Raw genomic sequence first — 20,999 nt, forward strand, 5'->3', positions numbered from 1 at the left:
AACTTCACACCAAGATAAGTACGACTGGGGTTATTCTGATTCATTCATTACACTTTTAATTTTAAGATTATTTGATGGGGTGGGGGGGGGGGGGAGGACTCAATCTGCCAAAGGTTGAAGGTTCTGAGGTTATGGATTTAGTATTAGAAGTGCTCAAATCTGTCAGTTTGCAGCTGCTGAATTCAATGTTCCACCAACTAATGCTGATCTTCTTCTCATGGGAACAGCAAGACTTCAGAGATCCTTCAGTGATTTGATGGATGAATGAGTTTTTACAAGCAATTTTCTAACCATACACCAACAATTGATCTTGTTCACCAACAGCACACCTCAAAGGAACATGGACAGCATGTCTGTAATTTTGCTACATTTGCTGATGGTAAAATGAGTTTCTACACCAGCGTCACAAATTTATTTAAAGGCCAAAGTTGATCCTTTATGAATATCAGGACATAGAAACTGTGAGCAGAAGTAGGCCATTCGGCCCTTTGAGCTGCCTGCACCATTGAACAAGATCATGAATCTTCTGATCATGGCCTCAACTTCAATTTCCTGCTGGTCTCTCTGGTGTTGCTGATAAACTAATTTCTTTGTCAAAAAGTCTCTTCCTTAGCTGAAAAGCCCCTGCGGCTTCTGGACCTCCCAGTAACGATGTGAGGAGGGAGATGGAGAAATGGCACTTGTTTACTTACCAGAATAAACAAGTATCCAGAGTCCGTAATGTCTCAGAGGTCCGCCTGCATGTTTGTGCTGTTAGTGTTTTTCATGGGTATATAACAATGCGTGTGAGGGACAACATTTCTTTGAAGCACAAATTCTGCCTCTAAGTCCAGAGGATTCACTGTAAATGGCATGTGGTCTAGTTTTATCCATGGAATTTGACTATTATTTTTGTGAGGTAAGGGTATCAGGGATATGGAGGTCAGTAAATGAAGTTATGGCTCAGGTTAGCCATAGACAGCATGGTTTTGTTTTGTACGAGGGAGGTCATGCCTCACAAATTTGGTTGAGTTTTTTGAGGAGGTGACAAAAACGATTGACGAGGAAAGGGCCGTGGATATCGTTTATATGGATTTTAGTAAAGCGTTTGACAAGGTCCCTCATGGCAGGCTGGTGCAAAAGGTTAAATCTCACGGGATAAAAGGTGAGCTAGCTAGATGGGTGGAGAACTGGCTTAGCCATAGAAGACAGAGGGTAACAGTGGAGGGGTCTTTTTCCGGTTGGAGGTCTGTGACTAGTGGTGTTCCGCAGGGCTCTGTACTGGGACCTCTGCTGTTTGTGATATATATATATATAAATGATTTGGAGGAAGATGGAGCTGGTGTGATCAGTAAGTTTGCGGACGACACAAAGATTGCTGGAGTTGCGGATAGTGATGAACATTGTCAGAGAATACAGCAGGATCTAGATAGGCTGGAACATTGGGCGGAGAAATGGCAGATGGAATTTAATCCAGATAAATGCGAAGTGATGCATTTCGGTAGATCTAATGTAAGGCGGAGCTCTCCAACAAATGGCAGAACCATCAGGAGTATAGACACACAGAGGGACCTGGGTGCACAAGTCCACAGATCCTTAAAGGTGGCAGCACAGGTGGAGAGGGTGGTCAAGAAGGCATATGGCATACTTGCCTTTATTGGACGGGGCATAGAATATAAAAGTTGGCATATGATATTGCAGCTGTATAGAACATTGGTTAGACCACATTTGGAATACTGCGACCAGTTCTGCCACACTACTAGAAGGACGTGGAGGCTTTGGAGAGAGTACGGAAAAGGTTTACCAGGATATTGCCTGGTATGGAGGGTCTTAGCTATGAGGAGAGATTCGGTAAACTGGGGATGTTCTCCCTGGAAAGACGGAGGATGAGGGGCGACCTAATAGAGGTGTATAAAATTATGAAGGGCATAGATAGGGTGAACAGTGGGAAGCTTTTTCCCAGGTCGGAGGTGACGAACACAAGGGGTCACGGGTTCAAGGTGAGGGGGACAAGGTTCAACACAGATGTCAGGGGGACATATTTTACACAGAGGGTGGTGGGGGCCTGGAATGCACTGCCAAGCAAGGTGATTGAGGCGGACACGCTGGGATCGTTTAAGACTTATCTGGATAGCCACATGAACAGACTGGGAATAGAGGGATACAAACGAATGGTCTAGTTGGGCACATGAGCGGCGCAGGCTTGGAGGGCCGGAGGGCCTGTTCCTGTGCTGTATTGTTCTTTGTTCTTTGATCTAATTAAATGATGGACCAGGCTCTGGGGATTAAATGGTCTACCCTCATTGTGATGATTCCCTGTGGAGAAAATATGTGATCTCCAAATGACAGTTCTTCTTAACCCATGGCAATTGTCAGGCCCTGTCTGTTCACAATCTATTGGGCACGAAGCCAGGACTCAGCTCTCTGCTGCAGAATGTGCTGGCATTCTGACATGATGTACCAGTCCAGTGGTCCATGTTAAAGTTTGCAATTGATTTGACGCAGCAAATAAGTCATTCCAAAGCATCTGGCTTCTATCAGTAAGCAGATCATTTCTAAAGTATTTAAGGTTCCTCAACATTAGTTTACTACCAGTACATCAATGTTATTTAAGCAAAGAAAGAAAGCAAATGTTCTTAACAGTTGGAGTTGACAGATGACTTAAAATTTAAATTGAGTCAAAATTGTGTTCAAGGTCTCAGGAATCAAGATTTATTTTAACTGTCCCAACCTGACAGAAACCTGACAGGGGAGGCAGTTAAAATAATTGGTTTCGGTTATGCACTATTTCCACAACCTTCCTGCTATGCCCCCATATTAACCAACTCTTTCAAGCAGACACCTGAGATTCAGAATGAATCAAACAGGCCTGAATGAGTGTTGGCAAAAACCTGCCAGAAGCAAATCCTGGGCAAGAAGAGGCCCAGAAATTCAAAACATACTCTCAGATTTCCTTCTGGGCCAGGTGAGACCCCACAAGGCAGCTTCAGGCATTCTTGGAACAGGGCTATGTCCTCTCCTCCACAATTGTAACAAACTCCCCCCACCACCACCAGCCCAGATCTGGGACCTCCAGTGAGCCCCGCTCTCTCAGAACCCCCCTCCACTCCTGCCCTCACCTGATCTTGGCCAGAGCTGCGTTCCCCCACATTGCTGCTGGAGACAATCTCATAGATCCCCAATTGCGCTCTCCTGCTGATTGTTTCAGCTCCTGCCTTCTAGTCAGGCTGTAAATCAGACAGGAGACTGCGGTATTTTATTTACATGAAACCTTTACATTATGATTCAACGAGCTTCCATAGCCAGGTCTGGGTTTTTCGCATGTTCCGCTATTCCTCTATTTGCAGCCTTTAATAATTAACCTTTGTCTATGTCCTAAAATGCTTTCATAGCTCTTTAGATTCTTTGCAAGGGATAACTTTCAACTTTGTGGCCTAGATGCCTTCAGATAGGGACAAATCTTGCCCGCGGGAGTGGGCTATGAAGTTGGGAGATGCTGTAAAATCAGGAAAACATTGAAGTGACTGTTACCTTCCCAATTTCTTGCCGATGAAGTCAGGGGTGGGAAGGTCAAGGTCATTGTTCCTGCCTGAGCGGCAACTGAGGCCCTTAATGGATCAATTAATAGCCTAGCACAGCCTTGCTTTCCAGATCTGGCTCCCTGTGGCTCACAGAGGGCACCCAGTGGCAAGATTAATCCCCACTGCAAGATTCCCCTTTCTCATCCACACCAACACCAACCCCACCTTCTTACCAGGGTCTTCACGAGTGGCCCTGGCAAGTCCACCATTGGGCAGGCTCCACCATTGCAGGCCTGGACCTGCTGCAGTACCAATAGCGGCCACCATTTATGGTGGCGCCCTGTGGCACTGAGGAGCTGCCAGCCCTCTGATTGGCCAGCAGCTCTTGGCAGAGGGACATCTGTTCTTAAAGGGGCTGAAGCACTAACCGTCAGCAATTAACTGCCTATTGTTATGAATTCCACTGGGGCGTCTGAAAAGGGCCGCAACAAGGTTGCGCCCAGCTTTTCTGGCCCGTAGACAGGGCCATTGTTATGTGCATTAAATTCAGCCCAAAGTTAGAAAGAGAGGTATATTTTCAGTTTAATTTATTTCTCTTTCAGCCCTGTGTTTATACTGTTGTGTTAGTTTACCATCATTCCAACCGGGTTCACCTCATTTCTACTGATTAAGTAATTTGTTTGCTTAAGTAGAATTAATTCTGAACAGCCTAATGATGTTCTAGGGATCAGTATCCAACAACAGAGTGCTGCATCCAACAACAGAGGGCTTTGTATCCAATAACACAAGCCCTGTATCCAAAAACAGAGGACTCTGTACAAACTAATATATGACTCTGTATCCAGCAACAGAAAATCTGCACCCTACAACGCCGGGCTCTGCGCCCTATAACGCCGGGCTCTGCACCCTATAACGCCGGGCTCTGAACCCATCCAAGGGTCTAAATCTTCTGGTCCCATCCACCGCAGGATTCGTTGCAGACCTGACGGTAATTATGACGGACAAGTCAAAAGCCCACTGACCTCGGGCAGGAAGTTCTGGTCCTGGGGATGGGGCAGGGGGGACTGGAAAATCCTATCCAAGTTCTGCACTCTAAAGCATAGCACTCTGTACCTACTAGTAGAGGGCTGCATTTTAACATGGGCACTGTACCCAATAACATGGAGCTCTGCACCCTCTACCATTAGGCTCTGTATCCAGTAACATAGAGCTCGATTTCCTCCAGCATAGGTCTCAAAACCTAATAACATAGGGCTCTGTATCCAATAGCAATGACCTGGCTAATTTCTCATTGTGACCCCTAGTCATATTTTAAAGTCTGGTCAGAATTAATGCTCCATTTAGTCTTCATTGCCATCAGCATTTTGAGTACGAACATTGAAAAGATAATTAAATCATTAATATGGCACTAAAATAAATGACAATTGCAACCTAAAATTATTAAATGTACAGCAATCAATAAGGCCAAAATACTTTGTCACAAGTGACAGTGAGGGCATGGAATTTGTGCACGATACTAAAAACATGTCTGGGTATTTCCGACATACGTTCCACCTGTTAAACCCTTAAGGATTTTTAATGTATTCAAGCTCTTTCTTCTCTATTCATCAGACTTGAAGGGAAAAGGAATCATACACAATGCTTTTGGGAAAAATGACAGTACCACAGTCTGGAATCCTCATATACGGCAGCATTATCCTCCAGTCATTCTCGCCTCGACATGTCAGGTTCTGAACCTCCAGGGTGGACAGGTTATTTGCCTGCCAGAACTGGATCCACGCAATGCCACATGAACACAGGAATGGGTTTTCTGTTAAGATTCTAGAGCGGAAAGAAATTTACATGTATTTTAGTGTACCCCAGCAATGCAGTAATATGTACGGAATTAGTTTTCCTTCAGATAACTTACAAGGGTCATCTCAGTTTTCAAGCAGAGCTGGTCAAAATAAAGTACAACAGCTGGAATTTTACCGTTCCACCCACCATGGGGAATCAAAGCTGATGAGGGGCGGAACATGGAAAAGTCCGTTGACCTCAGGCGGGATTTTACGGTTTTGGGACAAGCCGAGGCCATAAAATCCCACCCATCGTGTTAGAAATATGTCCCAGGTAGCTTAGTCAGGTCTAAGGTAGTAAATAGTAGAAGTATTACTCCACTATACTTCTTCCTAAATGGTTATGTTTGGAACAGAATTTAAAAGCAGGCTACTTTAATAAGGTGATCTATTTATGCTGTTGTCCCTTCTCAACTGCACTGAGCTGGTTTGCTCACAGATATGAAGGGAACAGGAAAGCATAAAAAGGCGAGCAAAACTGTACATGCTTTTAAAAAATATAGGAAATTGAAGTGGCAATAATCAACCTTTAACTCTCAGCTGTGAGTTGTGCAGGAAGGGGCAGGCACAGACTTTAATCAATTTTTGCCTAATCGCATTGGCTTGCTGGAGACAAATGGGAGCAGAATTTTTGCATTTAATGCATTTGCATGCATTTAAATTGAATTAATGAACTGCGCGCCCAACTTTATCAACATTTGCCCCTTTACCACTGCGTTTGCCAATCCGGAACCGCGCCATAAGGGACCTGCTAAATAAAAGTCTGAATCGGGTGCTACAGCTGCTGAAGAGCATGTTCAGTGCTTCCAACGGCTCTCTGACTCAGATCAGTGACGGGGGGTGGGGGGTGGGGGGGGTGGGGGGGGGCAGGTCAGATCATTCTCTGGTGGGGGGGGGCGGGGGCAGGGGATCTGCTGCCACTCTGCGGGCGATCGGTGGGGGGGGGAGGGGGGACAGGGGTGGCGATCGGTCTGGGTAGTAGGGGGAGTGGATAAGGGGACAGTGATATGTGTAGGTAGTGGGGGGTGAATAAGGGGGACAGTGATATGTGTGGGTAGTAGGGGGGTGGATAAGGGGGACAGTGATGTGTGTGGGTAGTAGGGGGGTGGATAAGGGGGACAGCAATGTGTGTGGGTAGTGGGGGGGTGGATAAGGGGGACAGTGATGTGTGTGGGTAGTGGGGGGTGTGGATAAGGGGGACAGTGATGTGTGTGGGTAGTGGGGGGGTGGATAAGGGGGACAGTGATGTGTGTGGGTAGTGGGGGGGTGGATAAGGGGGACAGTGATGTGTGTGGGTAGTGGGGGGGTGGATAAGGGGGACAGTGATGTGTGTGGGTAGTGGGGGGGTGGATAAGGGGGACAGTGATGTGTGTGGGTAGTGGGGGGTGTGGATAAGGGGGACAGTGATGTGTGTGGGTAGTGGGGGGTGTGGATAAGGGGGACAGTGATGTGTGTGGGTAGTGGGGGGGTGGATAAGGGGGACAGTGATGTGTGTGGGTAGTGGGGGGGTGGATAAGGGGGACAGTGATGTGTGTGGGTAGTGGGGGGGTGGATAAGGGGGACAGTGATGTGTGTGTGCACCATCGCTCCTGCTTTTAGCTCCCGAGCTGCTTTCTACACTTTCTGCGGCTCGGGAGCGATCTGACACGGGCGCACTTTTTCTAATTTTTTTTCCAACTGCGCATGCGCAGTTCAGAGCTCCGATCGTTTTGGCCGCGCTAAGCCCCGCCCACAGCGCGAATAGGACTGGAGATATTTTTTTCAGGCTCTGTGCGTACGAGGGCGCCTGAGAGCAGATTTCTAAGTCAGATCTGCATTACACCAGATTCAGCACTTAGAATGAAAATGGTAAAATTGGGCCCTACATCTCCATTGCTGCTCGAATCCCTTAAGGTCAGGGCACAAATACACTTGAATCACCCTGGTTAAAAACAAATGTTGATTCATTTTAGTATCTATTGTGTTATTGTTGCATATAAGAAATGTACGGAGTGTAAAAATGTTTCATTGATTAGCTCTTAAAGTGCATATACAGAAAATCAAATAATATAAATTTCATTAGATTATGTCCAATTCTGAGAGCCATTCTAAATCCCACAATGGACATCGAGTTCAACTCAACCATGAACCATTCACGTCCCAACATTAAATATTAGATAGAATCAGTAACAGCAACAAAAAAACTGTAACACTTTTAATCAGGAAAAAAAATGTCAATCTAATACCAGTAAATTCAGTAATTGACTCGATTGTGGCTACTTTTGCCTATCAGAGGCAGTTCAAATGCTGATCTCTGCTTGATATGGAAACTAAGTGGAAAAATGCCAAAAACTCACTAGAAGTATGTACTTTCACATTCATCATTCAGTGAACGATATCGACAATGTAATCAGAATGGAAATAAAAGTGTAAGAAAGAGGTAAAATCTTCCGAATGAAAATAAGTCCAATGAGATAATACTCTTAAGTTGTACAAGTGTAATAAATTACTCCAAAATTATTTTAGAAATTACTCCTAAATTATCTTAAACTAATATGTTTTTAGATTCTACTGCATAAATAATTTTGTAAAATGTTATCTATAAGTAAGTATTCACTGGAATGAGATCTAGCTCTGATCGCTGCAACAAAATAATTGAAGAGTAGTATTAAAAATGCACTATATCAAATGGACTTCCTATTATTTACACCTTTCTAAAACAATGCTGTGATCTCAAATTAAAAAGCCTCTTGAAGTCTTTGTCCCAGTTTGCAGTATGAAATGAAAGTCTTCATCTAGACTGATTAAATTAATTGATTAAGTATTTTCTAATCACAAAATAATTTCTATAAAGTAATAGCTCACCTTTCAAAACTGGGCATTTCAAACGTGTATTGTTACATGGTTAAAATTGGCAACTACGTCAACATACAAGATAAATTCAGTAATTGGAAAATAATGGCATCAAACTTACAAGGAAGTTTAAGAATATATTAAAGAATATAAAATCAGCAGTCTATCATTGCTGACCTGTTTACTTCAATAATCTCTATGGGGCAATGGTAAAATTATGTTTCCATTAAACAGGGAAATCTGGATTGATGAGGTGTTCATTCTATTCATAACATCTACAACATTATTTAATGCTTACTCTCAAGGGCAATTGGGCTTTCTGTTACAACTTGACCAGAGAAATACAGGTCTCCAAAGCTGACATTTCTGATTAAAGCACAGAAAGCAGCTACTTAGTAGAACATAACTAATAAATAAAAAGTTTGATTATAAAGGCTACATCAAGTACACAAGTCTAGAAATTGAATTACTGCATGAATACCCAATGAGTTTGCATCTGGAACATAGGCATGTTGACATCATTAAATTAATGCTTAACATGTTCATCTAATTAACTGTCCGCTGTTCAAATCAGATCAATACTTTCATTAAAATATTGGACAAAAGTAATTTCAAATCAATGTGTTAAATTTCCTAATGGCAATATCTCAATGCATAATTTCTAGGTTATTGTGATTGAAACAGTAAATATACTACTCTTTCAGGTCAATAAATAATTCTATGCTGTCATATTAAGAACCCAGATAAGATTTTGGTATATTTGAAACCTTTGCATTAATTATATTATACATGTTTACGAAATGCCACTTACAAATGGGTCAGTTCCAAGTATCGAAAGGGCTTCCAGGACAAGCTTGAAAATCTGTTATTGGCAAGGTTTCTGGAACAGAAATAAAACTAGACTGTGTGAGAGTTAGTTACAATGCAAAGGCATGCCGAACGTGGGCATTTTGACCATATTAAACTCATATTTTTGTCTACTGTTTTAATGCATTTCTATTCATTTTTTTAATAAAGTAACATAACACACAATGACAGAATTATAGAAATTTGCAGCATGGAAGGAGGCCATTCAGCCCATTGTGTCCACATTGGCCAACAAGCAGCAATCCAGTCTAATCCCACTTTCTGCTCTTGATCCAAGGCCTCATACGTAACTGCATTTCATGTGCATGTTTAAGTATCTTTTAAATGTTATGAGGGTTTCTGTCCCTCCCATTGTTCCAGGCAGTTCCCTTAAAATAATGGCTGGAAGAACGTCCCATGGAATGTTCAAAATAACTCCAATAATAATGGTAACAATCATTTAGAACCATAGAATCCCAACAGTGCAGAAAGAGGCCAACTAGCCCATCGAATCTGCATCGACTCTCTGAAAGAGCATCCCACCCAGACCCTCCCCTCCACCCTACCCCTCTAGCCCTGCACATTTATCATGGTTAATTCCCCTAACCTACACATCTTTGGACACTAAGGGGTAATTTACCATGGCCAGTCCATCTAACCTACACTGTGGGAGGAAACCAGAGCACCTGGAAGAAACCCACACAGACATGGGAAGAACATTCAAATTCCACGGTCACCTAAGGCCAGAATCGAACCCTGGTGCTGTGAGGCAGCAGTGCTAACCATTGTGCCACCACAGGCAAGCGCGTACCGTGAAAAAAGAATCATACAAAATATAGCCATTGAGGGTCTTGTTGTACACCGTTTACCTTGAATGCGATTTTAAACATGGGTTTTATAACTTGAGTGTGGTGTAGACGTTAAAGGCCATGAGCACTTTACATAGAATATAACCTTTGAGAGGGTTGTTTGCACTATAAATATGTGAAAGTGATGTTATACAAAGGTGGATTTCCTTGATCTTTGCTGCTGGGGACATCCAGTTCTCTGCATGCAAAGGTCAGAAAGTGAGTGAGCTTGAATTGCTGCCTTCCTGCATTTGCTAAAATTTTCTCAGATTTCCTGAGCTTTCCTAGGGAAGCAGGAACAATGGTCTCTGCTTGTAGTCGACAAGAACCAATCAGAAGATATCCAAACCTCTGATGACATTCCCCATTCTGACCACTTGTCCCAGGAGAAGGTTTTTTATTCAGTGTCTCTTGTGAAGAGGAAGACCAATGAAGGAATGCCTGGCAGATCAAGTTTAACTAGAGGTGCTCTGTTCCCTCCTGACAGGAGGCATCTGAAGACAGAAGTGACCAGACCTATTGATATATAGAGTCATAGAGGTTTACAGCATGGAAACAGGCCCTTTGGCCGAACTTGTCCATGCCGCCCTTTTTTTAAAAACCGCTAAACTAATCCTAATTGCCCGCATTTGGCCCATATCCCTCTATACCCATCTTACCCATGTAACTATCTAAATGCTTTTTAAAAGACAAAATTGTACCCGCCTCGACTACTACCTCTGGCAGCTTGTTCCAGACACTCACCACCCTCTGTGTGAAAGAATTGCCCCTCTGGACACTTTTGTATCTCTCCCCTCTCACCTTAAACTATGCCCTCTAGTTTTAGACTCCTCATCTTTGGGAAAAGATATTGACTATCTAGCTGATCTGTGCCCCTCATTATAGACCTCTATAAGTTCACCCCTCAGCCTCCTACGCTCCAGAGAAAAAAGTCCCAGTCTATCCAGCCTCTCCTTATAACTCAATCCATCAAGTCCCGGTAGCATCCTAGTAAATCTTTTCTGCACTCTTTCTAGTTTAATAATATCCTTTCTATAATAGGGTGACCAGAATTGCACACAGTATTCCAAGTGTGGCCTTACCAATGTCTTGTACAACTTCAACAAGACATTCCAACTCCTATATTCAATGTTCTGACCGATGAAACCAAGCATGCCGAATGCCTTCTTCACCACTCTGTCCACCTGTGATTCCACTTTTAAGGAGCTATGAACATGTACCCCTAGCTCTCTTTGTTCTGTAACTCTCCCCAACGCCCTACCATTAACTGAGTAAGTCCTGCCCTGGTTCAATCTACCAAAATGCATCACCTCTCATTTGTCTAAATTAAACTCCATCTGCCATTCGTCAGCCCACTGGCCTAATTGATCAAGATCCTGTTGCAATTAAAGATAACTTTCTTCACTGTCCACTATACCACCAATCTTAGTGTCATCTGCAAATGTACTAACCATGCCTCCTATATTCTCATCCAAATCATTAATATAAATAATAAATAACAGTGGATCCAGCTCTGATCCCTAAGGCACACCACTGGTCACAGGCCTCCAGTTTGAAAAACAACTCTCTACAACCAAGAAACTGTCAAGAAACTAATTTTGTATCCATTTAGATACTTCACCCTGAATCCCATGAGATTTAACCTTATGCAACAACCTACCATGCAGTACCTTGTCAAAGGCCTTGCTAAAGTCCATGTAGGCAACATCAACTGCACTGCCCTCATCTACGTTCTTGGTTACTCCTTCAAAAAACTCAATCAAATCTGTGAGACATGATTTTCCACTCACAAAGCCATGCTGACTGTCCCTAATCAGTACTTGCGTCTCTAAATGCCTGTAGATCCCGTCTCTCAAAATACCTTCCAACAATTTACCCACCACAGATGCGAGGCTCACTGACCTGTAGTTCCCAGGCTTTTCCCTGCAGCCCTTTTTAAACAAAGGCACAACATTTGCCACTCTCCAATCTTCAGGCACTTCACCCGTGACTATCGATGCTTCAAATATCTCGGCTAGGGGACCTGCAATTTCCTCCCTAGCCTCCCACAATGTCCTGGGATACACTTCATCAGGTCCCAGGGATTTATCTATCTTGATGCACCTTAAGACTTCCAGCACCTCCTTCTCTGTAATATGTACACTCCTCAAGACATCACTATTTATTTCCCCAAGTTCCAAAGGTAATATGCAGAGGTTTCTCTTCTACCAAAGAAAAGGCAGCAGACTTCTGATGGCACAATTAAGATATGCAAATTCCTGATTAGCCATAACATTGGATGCTTCCTCTGGAGCACCTAATTGCAATCTACCATTGTTGCAATGGCACTGCATGAAACACAGCGTACTAGGGTGAATTGCATCGAATTTACAGCATAGGAGCTCATCATTTAGCCAACAAATCTATCATTGTGCTAATGCTTCACAAGAACTATCTCAGACCTATTAACATATGGGGGTTAAACTGGATAGCACATGAAAACAGGTGAGGGGATCCTGACATATGATCCACCTGCACTCTCTGTGGTTGCAATGCAGACACTATGCCAATTTTATCATGCCTGTTCATTTGAATGATCCCTACATCCAGCCAGCGCTAACTGAGTTATTAGCTGGCACAACACGTCAGCAGGGACTAATATTATGAGTGGTGAGTGCTACTTAAAACTAGCTTGAACCTCTTAAAAGAGAGGAGCATTGTGTCTGGAGTAGGCATGCTGGGAGTCCGACCAGGAAGAGTGAGAATGGCATACCGTGAGTAAGAGAGCAAGCTCCAAGATTTTCAGACACTGCACTGGAGGCCTTGGTGAAGTAGATGGAAAGGAATCCAGTTGACAATGGCAGGACCAGAAGATCCCCCAGCAGGACCAGAAGATCTCACGGCAGGGCCAGAAGATCCCACGGCAGGGCCAGGAGATCGCAGTACCAGCCAATAGCAGGCCACTTCCTGCTACCGTGAAACATGTGGTGGATTGCTGGGTAAATCCTGCCCCTTGAGTCTGGGGGTGCACTCTCATGGTGATCAAAAAAAGCGCAACAAGGACCGTCTGAAGGCTTGAATTCGGAGTTTTAACATTGACTTTGAGTCCTGGGTGAAGTTTGCCCAGGATCACTGCACTTGGCAGAACAAAATAAAAAACAGTGCAGAGTGTTTCGAAGCAAGTGCAGAAAGAAATCACATGGAGAAGAAATCCCGATCCAGCAACTCACTCCAAACTCAATCGTCTACGATATCCTTTCCTATTTGCAGCAGAACCTCTGTACACAGATCAGCCTGAACAATCACCTACATACCCATCGGAACTCTCCCAAACACCCCGAGGATGACGAACAAGAAGCTTACATAGAGTATTGCTTATGCCATGGAGTATTATTAAATCCTTAGGGAGTTTAATTATATGTGGATTAAGCATAAAAGCCATGGTATACACATTTTCCTGAAATTCCAGAGATCTTCTAATATATTCCCACTATAACTTTGGCAGGAGTTTTATGAAAGTTCTGACAACTAGGTGCAGAACCAGTTATGGCCTTGCCCCTGCCATTTTGTGTGGGAAACTGGGGACAGATCAATGTCCTGTCACAAACATGGCCATTGGTGTAAGAATGAGTGGATACTATGCCGGGAGCGCCCACTCTACTGATCCGCAGTGGCATATAGTATTTGCTCAGCCAAGGTATGTTTGGTCAGACAAAGAAGTAGAACTGGAACCCGTCAGAGGATCCAAACCAGAATTTGTGCCTGATTCTCCAAAGAGGAATTGTACTTTGTAACAAATATTTCTCTGATGGCTGCAGCTGAAGGCAGAATTGTGTTGATTCCAGGAGCCGGTCTAATTTGCAGTTCTCATTGTACCCCCCTCACCCCAGACCCAGGCCCACACCTGTTCACACAGGTTCCAGATCCCCCGTGGAGGGTGCCAAGTTTTGAGTTTCTAATCACAAGTTCCAGTGCAAAGGCCAATAGAAAATATTTGTGCAAGTGTAAGTTAGTGAACAAGTGCTATTTGCGCTCTGCAAAATCTGGGCCATTACAACCTGTCAAACCATACAACATCCAAAATGATATACATTGGCCACACTTCAAAAGTATTTTATTGGCTGTGAAGCACTTTGGAATATTCTGATGATATGAAAGGCACAATATAAACGCATGCATTTTCTTTCATTATAACTGGTGACAACATTTTTGAACATGGTATTTCTAACTTGTGAGAATAATATTGCACACTATATAAACTGTATAAAATAATAAAACCTGCAATATAATGCCACAACTTTTTTAAAGTTTATTTATTATTTTAACAAGTAGGCTTACATTAACACTACAATGAAGTTACTGTAAAAATCCCCTAGTTGCCACACTCTGGCGCTTGTTCGGGTACACTGAGGGAGAATTTAGCATGGCCAACGCACCTAACCAGCATATCTTTTTGGATTGTGGGAGGAAACCAGAGCACCCGGAAGAAACCTACGCAGACACAGGGAGAACATGCAGACTCCACACAGACAGTGACCCAAGCGGGGAATCAAACCTAGGTGCCTGGAACTGTGAGGCAGCAGTGCTAACCACTGTGCCACCATGCCGTCCCTCTAAGAACAATGTTACAAATAGGTTAAGGAGAATGGGCAGTGTGAAATAAATTATAATCTCGACTCCAAACACTGTTTATTCTAATTTATATTAAACACACTCCAGCATCTTCCACTACTGAAACAATATGCAAGAAAGAATTTCTTTCAGAGGCCTTTTAAGCACTGACAATTATATTGCGATTGTATTTGTAATAATATCATCACACTGGAAAAGTGTCTTGACTTAGCCATTTTAAGGAATAAAACACTCAGGGTAAACTGGTAAATAGTCAAGCTGCAGCTGACATACAGAAAGAGGCATTTGAATTAATGGACTGTAGGATTATCCATCATCAACCAAAAGCTTTCTTCTTCAATTAAAAGGCACAGCTACAAAAGTGTGCCCAGTTTTATTTACGACTTCTTTCACCGCTCATACCATTGACATTGTCTGACAAACCAATAAGCCAGATAACGAAACCTTGAATGTTCAGATTGTAGTGGTACATTGCTTTTGGACATTATTTTAAAAGAATGATACCAATGGAGTGGTAGGTATTAGAATAACAAATGTGCAACTGCTGGAAATGCACTCAGCATCAGAAAGGAAATGATGAATTAGCGTTTATTCTGGGGGAGGAGGTGGATGGAATTCTTAACAAAGTGCCACGCTCAAGCTGAAGAACCCCACTTGAAAGGATTGAACCACGAAAACCTGAGAGTTCAAATATACTAAGCACATAGAAACATAGAAAATAGGAGCAGGAGTAGGCCATTCGGCCCTTCAAGTCTACTCCGTAATTCATTATGGTCATGGCTGACCATCCAACTCAGTAACCGGTTCTAGCTTTCCCCTTATATCCTTTGATCCCTTTTGCCTCAAGAGCTATATCTAACTCCTTGAAAACACACAATGGATGGAATTTTCCTGTCCCACACACCACGTGAATCCCAACGGACGGGACACAGACCTGTCGATCTTGGACAGGATTTTCTGGCTTTGGGGCGAGCGCGGTTGGAAAATCCCGCCCAATGTTTTGGTCTCAGCTGCTTTCTATGGAAAAAAAATTCCATAGGCTCACCACTCTCGGAGTGAAGAAATTTCTCCTCATCTCAGTCCTAAATGGTTTACCCTGTATCCTTAGATTGTGACAGCTAGTTCCCGCCATTGGGAACATCCTTCCTACATCTACCCTGTCTAATCCTGTTAGAATTTAATAGGTTTCAATGAGATTTAGGCCCCCCACCTATTCTTCCAAACTCCACTTAATATAATCCTAATCGACTCAATCTCTCCTCATACATCAGTCCCGCCATCCCAGGAATCAGTCTGGTAAACTTTCACTGCACTCCTCCATAGCAAGAACATCCTTCTCAAGTAAGGAGACCAAAACTGCACACAATATTCCAGGTGTGCTCTCACCAAGGCCCTGTATAACTGCAGCAAGACATCACTGCTCCTGTACTTGAATCCTCTCACTATGAAGGCCAACATTCCATTTGTCCTCTTCACCGCCTGCTGTACCTGTTTGCCTACTTTCAGTGACTGGTGTACAAGGACACGCAGGTCTCAATGCACATTCCCCTCTCTCAATCTATAGCCATTCAGATATTAATCTGCATTCCTGTTTTTGCTACCAAAGTGGATAGCCTCACATTTATCCACATTATACTACATCTGCCATTCATTTGCCCACTCAACTTGATCAAACCACACTGAAGTATCTCTGCATCTTCCTCACAGCTCACTCTCCCACCCAGCTTTGTGCAAGCTACTATCACAAAAGAAAACAGCACCATTAATTTCCAGAGTTTCCCTGATTTTCTGTAGTAACTTTAACAGTTGATCCATAGCAACACCAGTGAAATGATGCAAAGGGCAGAGAACCTGGAGAACCTCTTTTGAAATATTGCCTCATATCTTCACTCCCTGATACTCATTGATATCTGCTGAAAGTACTAAAGTGTGGACATCAGGTAAAAATTAGGTACTGACCATCAATCAAATGTCTTGCCGCAGTCATGAATAAATATCACTTGGAGGTGTACCTTTGGTGTAGCTGGTGGTTTTGGAGCTCTAGTGCATTGAAGAGTCAATATCATCACAGAGGGTGCAGGGAACTCAAAAATTGTCAAGGAAAAGAAAACAATCATAACTCACATGTATTGAAGTCGAGGGTTATTAAGGAATCCTTGTCGTGAGATATATGTCAATCCACAATTAACCAAAGTTCTAGAAAATGAAGAAGACTTCAATAAATTAATTATTTACTGTGTGAACATCTTTCAAATATCAAGGCAACAAGATGATTTAATTCATTGGAAATACTCACAGATTTCTCAGACCGGTGTAAGGCTCCATGTCACGCTCATTGATGCCTGACAGGTTGGGTTGATTTGCAATATAGCTGTCGAATAAGAAATAACCGAAGATTATTAATTGCCCCAAGCAGAGGACTTTGCCATTTGGATTCTAACTTGCTTTTTCTTAGCTAAATCACTGACTCAATTTTACTCTAAACAACATAAAATGAAAAGTATGAAAATATGTTCCTAAGACGGTGTAAATGTTTCATTTTACAAATATAGCGAAAGATGGCATTTTAAGTGAAATACAAACATAAACTATTCTTTTCATGAATCGCTTAACATTAACCACATCTACAGTGTAAAGCTATCATAATAGAACAGGAGACTAGTAGGAGAAACTGATTCAATAGCTTCAGCTGGGAATTAGGCATGTTACTAAGCTTGCCCATGTGTCAAACAGTACTGTAGAAATCAACCTTGATTTTCTGATGTCCACTGGTTAGTACCTCACTGGAGGAAGGTGCAAGTTGGTAATGAGAGCTAATGATATCAGGCTTACGGAGTGAAATATGTAGGTTTTTGTGTTTTATGTTATCTCTCAGAACTGTAGTTGATATTATTTCTACAGCTTTGTTTTCTATTAAAAACCCCAGAGCAACGGAACCACCTGGAACTCTCAAATTCCATTGAGTGTTCAGATGTTCTGATGTCGATGTCCAGCTGGCTGTTTCCCCAGCAACGGTGATACTCAACAGCCAGTAATAGTCAGACACTGTTTGAACATTGTACCCATGTTGAATTGCCGTTCCAGCTTTTCTTTTCAATCAAGGATAAGACAAGTTGTTTTTTGAGGTGTTTTTGCCTCGATCCCAAAAGAAACATTTTAGTGCCTCCATTAAAATAACAGTGAAAGAAATTCCAAGCAACTTAAGCGTTCCTCTGTTAATCAAAAAACACAATTCCAAACATTCGTCTTCCATCCGCCATTTGTTTGTAATCTCTGCATAACACAGCATCCAAATTATATAACAAGCATTTGCAAATAAGCTGAAAACTATTTTTAAAAATCACATAAATGGGTCTTCAACAAAATTCAAATGAGCATGAAGGAATTAAAGAGGTGGGGAGCAATGTATCCTCGAATTTCCCTTTGCTGTGCATTGCTCATTTCTTGCAGCGCATGGTCACTTTAGGATTGTTGCCCAGTCGCACACATGCATTTCTTAAAGGGACCACTGCTTGACCATGGCCTGTTCATCCCTTGCATGACACAATCTGTTGTGCAACCCTGCACTCACACAGCTTGGAGGAAATATTGGTGAGAAGATTTACCAATACAAAGCAAGGTATCAAATCCACAAGTCATTGATTAAAAGTATAAAAGATGTCAAATCACGGGAAACTGATGTTAACATCTTAAATCTGTTGCACTCTACCAATGTACGTGGAAGGAAACCTGCTGTGCCCAGTCTGGCCGATATTGTGACTCCAGACCCACAAAAAGTGGTTAATTATTAATTGCCTTCTAAAATAGCCCAGGAAGCTACTAGGTTGTATAAAATCACAACAAGAAACCGAGGAGGACTTGTAGCGTAGTGGTAGCATCCCTACTTCTGAGCCAAGAGCTCCGGGTTCAGGTCCCACCCCGGGACTTGATAGCCAAGGAAACTGTGCTCATAATGCACAGGTTGGGTTTGTTAACTTGCAGCTCCTTCCAACATACCAATGGTTGGCGGTAAGAGCAGGAGAGACTCTTGGTCAGCCATGTTTGATGTGGAGTGGCAACCCCTCAAGCTACAAGTCCCTGGGAACAGGCTAGCGACCTGTTCTGGGGATTACTAGCTATGGAAATGAAATTAATGAAAGTCTGCCTTAGTGCATCACTAGGTGCAAGAAGAGAATTGGAATAACAAGAAACAATGGCAGAGGGGGCCCCAGGTGGTCAGGAGCTTAGCATGAGGCAGCAGGAGTGGGGCCCACTAGCATCTGAGTGAATGAGTGACTGGAGACTGCATGAGAGTGTGTGTGAGGGAGTAGAGAGAGAGAGTGTGAGGGGGTAGAGAGAGAGTGTGAGGGGGTAGAGAGAGAGTGTGAGGGGGTAGAGAGAGAGTGTGAGGGGGTAGAGAGAGAGTGTGAGGGGGTAGAGAGAGAGTGTGAGGGGGTAGAGAGAGAGTGTGAGGGGGTAGAGAGAGAGTGTGAGGGGGTAGAGAGAGAGTGTGAGGGGTAGAGAGAGAGTGTGAGGGGTAGAGAGAGAGTGTGAGGGGGTAGAGAGAGAGTGTGAGGGGGTAGAGAGAGAGTGTGAGGGGGTAGAGAGAGAGAGTGTGAGGGGGTAGAGAGAGAGAGTGTGAGGGGGTAGAGAGAGAGTGTGAGGGGGTAGAGAGAGAGTGTGAGGGGGTAGAGAGAGAGAGTGAGGGGGTAGAGAGAGAGAGTGAGGGGGTAGAGAGAGAGAGTGAGGGGGTAGAGAGAGAGAGTGAGGGGGTAGAGAGAGAGAGTGAGGGGGTAGAGAGAGAGTGAGGGGGTAGAGAGAGAGTGAGGGGGTAGAGAGAGAGTGAGGGGGTAGAGAGAGAGTGAGGGGGTAGAGAGAGAGTGAGGGGGTAGAGAGAGAGTGAGGGGGTAGAGAGAGAGTGAGGGGGTAGAGAGAGAGTGAGGGGGTAGAGAGAGAGTGAGGGGGTAGAGAGAGAGTGAGGGGGTAGAGAGAGAGTGAGGGGTAGAGAGAGAGTGAGGGGTAGAGGGGGTAGAAGGAGGGAGAGTGGGTAGAGGGAGGGAGAGTGCGAGGAGTGTGAGGGACAGAGTGTGAGGGGCAGTGTGTGAGGGGCAGTGTGTGAGGGGCAGTGTGTGAGGGGCAGTGTGTGAGGGGCAGTGTGTGAGGGACAGTGTGTGAGGACAGTGTGTGAGGGGCAGTGTGTGAGGGGCAGTGTGTGAGGGGCAGTGTGTGAGGGGCAGTGTGTGAGGGGCAGTGTGTGAGGGGCAGTGTGTGAGGGGCAGTGTGTGAGGGGCAGTGTGTGAGGGGCAGTGTGTGAGGGGCAGTGTGTGAGGGGCAGTGTGTGAGGGGCAGTGTGTGAGGGGCAGTGTGTGATGGGCAGTGTGTGAGGGGCAGTGTGTGAGGGGCAGTGTGTGAGGGGCAGTGTGTGAGGGGCAGTGTGTGAGGGGCAGTGTGTGAGGGGCAGTGTGTGAGGGGCAGTGTGTGAGGGGCAGTGTGTGAGGGGCAGTGTGTGATGGGCAGTGTGTGAGGGGCAGTGTGTGAGGGGCAGTGTGTGAGGGGCAGTGTGTGAGGGGCAGTGTGTGAGGGGCAGTGTGTGAGGGGCAGTGTGTGAGGGGCAGTGTGTGAGGGGCAGTGTGTGAGGGGCAGTGTGTGAGGGGCAGTGTGTGAGGGGCAGTGTGTGAGGGGCAGTGTGTGAGGGCAGTGTGTGAGGGCAGTGTGTGAGGGCAGTGTGTGCATACCGATTCACCCCCAGGTCAGTTGCTGTCCTCATTCACTGCCTCTCCCTGGCCGATCACCACCGTGGCAATCCCCGATTGCAGAGAGCGCAGCTCTCCAAAAGCAACCTCCCCTTCAGGCCTTGCCCCCTCCCTTTAGGTCCCACCCCTTCCCGTTAGGCTCCATCCCTTCAACCACCCAGGGGGATCTCAATGGCCTCTGATCCCACTGGCGAGGCCATCACATCAGGTTCCCGTTGTTGGGATGCATATGTGATCCTCACCAGTGAGGACCTTTACCGGCAAGGCCGTTAAGGTAAGTGAGCCTGGACGATTCCATCCCAGGCTCACTAATAATATTTAATTTTAAATCAGCCTCACGCCCCTGATCACACCGGCAGCCCAGTGCCGGTATCATTGTGAGGGGTGCAAACCCAGTTTTTTGCCTCTCTCGCAATCTTACCAGCTCACCACACCGATCGACCAGTGTGACGAGCCAGTAAGATTGTCCCCTTTGACTCTGTCAATGGTGAAAACCAAGGGAGTATACTTCTCAAATTTGAATGTTCTGAGACGTTTGTTAATATCATTAATGACCACAAGATCTGGGAAATCATCTGTAAATCCAGCTAGAACAAAGAAATCATCAGTAGCCCGGATCACTCAGAGAAATCATTGGTAAAACTGCATGGATCAAAGAAATCATCAGAAATCCAGGCAAGATAAGATAATCAGTGACCCTGACTAGATAAGGGAAATCTTCAGTCATCTTGGCTAAATCAGAAATCATTAGTAGGTCCAGCTAAAATCAGAAAAATCATCAGTAACCCCAAAAAG

General features: G+C 44.3%; 1 protein-coding gene across 1 annotated transcript in view; it reads right to left on the minus strand.

Annotated features, from left to right (window-relative positions):
- Positions 1–20,999, minus strand: part of ntrk2a (neurotrophic tyrosine kinase, receptor, type 2a) — a 195,497-nt gene that overhangs the window by 151,613 nt on the left and 22,885 nt on the right. The window contains exons 2-5 of the mRNA XM_078214460.1: positions 16,769–16,843; positions 16,597–16,668; positions 8,979–9,047; positions 5,164–5,321 (exon numbers count right to left, since the gene is read on the minus strand). Of these exons, the coding sequence (XP_078070586.1) occupies positions 5,164–5,321; positions 8,979–9,047; positions 16,597–16,668; positions 16,769–16,843 (374 nt within the window). The remainder of the gene's footprint in view (positions 1–5,163; positions 5,322–8,978; positions 9,048–16,596; positions 16,669–16,768; positions 16,844–20,999) is intronic.

Source organism: Mustelus asterias, chromosome 6 (assembly GCF_964213995.1).
Source record: "Mustelus asterias chromosome 6, sMusAst1.hap1.1, whole genome shotgun sequence".
NCBI classification, from domain to species: Eukaryota; Metazoa; Chordata; class Chondrichthyes; order Carcharhiniformes; family Triakidae; genus Mustelus; species Mustelus asterias.